Source organism: Penaeus chinensis, chromosome 30 (assembly GCF_019202785.1).
Source record: "Penaeus chinensis breed Huanghai No. 1 chromosome 30, ASM1920278v2, whole genome shotgun sequence".
Lineage (NCBI taxonomy): Eukaryota > Metazoa > Arthropoda > Malacostraca > Decapoda > Penaeidae > Penaeus > Penaeus chinensis.
In genome coordinates this window covers 17601069-17603568 of record NC_061848.1, presented here as the reverse complement: position 1 = coordinate 17603568, position 2500 = coordinate 17601069, and the positions used below count along the sequence as shown (strand labels likewise).

At 39.8% G+C, this 2500-nt stretch overlaps 1 protein-coding gene across 1 annotated transcript in view; it reads right to left on the bottom strand.

Moving 5' to 3' along the window:
- LOC125041469 (TLC domain-containing protein 2-like) overlaps positions 1 to 147 on the bottom strand; it is a 38527-nt gene extending 38380 nt beyond the window's left edge. Inside the window, exon 1 of the mRNA XM_047636456.1 lies at positions 1 to 147. This exon is cut by the window's left edge and continues 159 nt beyond it. Within this exon, the coding sequence (XP_047492412.1) occupies positions 1 to 35 (35 nt within the window). The 5' untranslated portion in view covers positions 36 to 147.
- Positions 148 to 2500: the final 2353 nt, after the last annotated feature.

The window sequence follows — 2500 nt, the reverse complement described above, 5'->3', positions numbered from 1 at the left end:
CACACTGAACCAGAGGCATACTCAACCACAGACATGTCCTTAATATAAGGAATTCAAAAATGAGTATCAGTGCATTCAAAAGACAAAGCTCCAGTGAAACAATTGAAGAAAAGCACGAGCGAGATAGAGATATAGTATCACTCTAATGTTCACAGCGTAACTGAGGGGAAAGACTACCACGCCAAGGGAGGAACCGTGGGTTACGCGATGCCAGATACTGCCAGAATTCAGGTACCTGAAGAAACGCTCTTGACACACTTTCATTGACATTCTTACAATTCTCCGAATGTCAGAGGGCATTTTCATGCGAATTTCAAGTGTATGACAACGGTGACAATATTATCATGATCTCATCTCACCTGATGTGATGATGACTTCCTCAATATAAGAATTATATCAGCAGTTAAAATAGTAGCAGTGATGGTTGTGATAATAGTAATATTACTATCAGTAATAATGATAGCAATGGTAATGATAAATATGGTGATATTAATGATGATGATGTCAGTAAGAATAATAATATTAAATATCATTATTATTATTGTTGTTGTTATTATTATTATTATGATTATTATAATTATCATTGTTGTTGTTTTGCTGTTGTTATTATTATTATCATTATTATTATTATTTATTATTATTATTATCATTATTATTATTATCATATTTATTATTATTGTTATTATAGGGATATTGATAATAGTATTATGATAATGATACTAATATTAATGTAGATGGTAATAATGTTAATGATAAAAACAATAATAAAAGCAGTAATGATAAGGATAAGTGCTGCAGTTATACGATACTATCCTCGATAATGACAATGTTAATGTGTAATTGCAGTGATGGTGAGTTACTGCAAACGGTAATCATACCGATGGCAATGAATATGTTGATAATTATAATAATGATGGTATTCATTAGTAATAATATGAAAATATTGAGTGATTACTGTAATGGCGATAATTAGAATAACATTCGTTGACAAAATACAAGCAATAGCTATAAATGCAGTAACATCATCATCATAAGGGGGCATACGCACGGCTGCGCTTCGTCGCGCCCAACCTTTGCCTCCACCTCCTGGGGTCCCTTCGAGCAAGCCTCCATGCAGTATTCCTTCCCACCCCCAGCACATCTTAGCAGATCTGATCGACTTGCTTCAGCCATGAGTTCCGTGGCCTTCCCCTTGGTCTTCTCCAGCCTGGGTCAACCCTCTCGGAGATGACCCTATAAGGCGGATCTTCTTCAGGAAAACGAGCCACATGCCCATAGAACTGAAGTTGGCGCTCTCGTATCAGACTGGTAATACATACATCCATACATATATACATATATATATATATGTGTATATATATATGTGTGTGTGTGTGTGTGTGTGTGTGTGTGTGTGTGTGTGTGTGTGTGTTTGTTCAACAGCCATTTATTCCACTGAAGGATCTAGGCTTCTCCCAGTTTATCAATGAGAGGTCATTTGGCAGTATCACCCTTACCTGATCAACCTAATCAACCACGGTTCGGCGCGCGGGCACTTTTGCCACGGCGGTGACTTCCCCTACAAGACCTGCGTTTAATTACTGAAGGCATAATGTCGTTTTCTCGCCGTGAGATCAGGCTCAAACCAATAGTCGGAGCGCAAGCTTTTTTCACAGCTGCCGTGGCGGGGGATTGAACTTGCGACCAGGATGGTTGAAGTCCAGTGCTCTATCCATTGGACCATCGCGACAGTTACATTTGTGTGTGTGTGTGTGTGTGTGTGTGTGTGTGTGTGTGTGTGTGTGTGTGTGTGTGTGTGTGTGTGTGTGTGTGTGTGTGTGTGTGTGTGTGTGTGTGTGTGTGTGTGTGTGTGTGTGTGTGTGTGTGTGTGTGTGTGTGTGTGTGTGTGTGTGTGTGTGTGTGTGTGTGTGTGTGTGTGTGCGTGCGTGTGTGTGTGTGTGTGTGTGTGTGTGTGTGTGTTTGGGTGGGTGGGTGCGTGCGTGCGTGCGTGTGTGTGTGTGTGTAGACATACACAGACAGACACACACACATACACGCAAACACTTGAAATAACCAGCTAATAGTTATGATATATCTGGAAATACTTTCGGATTTGGCCGATCGACACGTTATTCCCTAATACGAAAAATGCTACCCATCATAATTTCTAACTAATGATAAACATTTCATACCAGTGTCTGCTGCTTCCTATCAGCAACTACTGGCACAGTCAGCACTACGTCTTGGATTACACACACACATTTTCCCCTCTTCATTTATCAATGACTATTGCTAATACTAACTTGCTAGATTTGTTTTAGCTTTTCATCTACCCCTTTCAACCCTGCCAGTACCACCTGCCTATTGATGATAGGTATTGCCCTTTGCCAAGCCATGCCAACGTTGTTTTCGTTCAGCCTTCATGGGTTTTTTTTTTTAACCGCCTTTTCGCACGATCTCAACTAAAAGAAAGAAAGAAGAACAATTGTACAGAAACGTTCTTAAAAGAGTTTCATGTCCG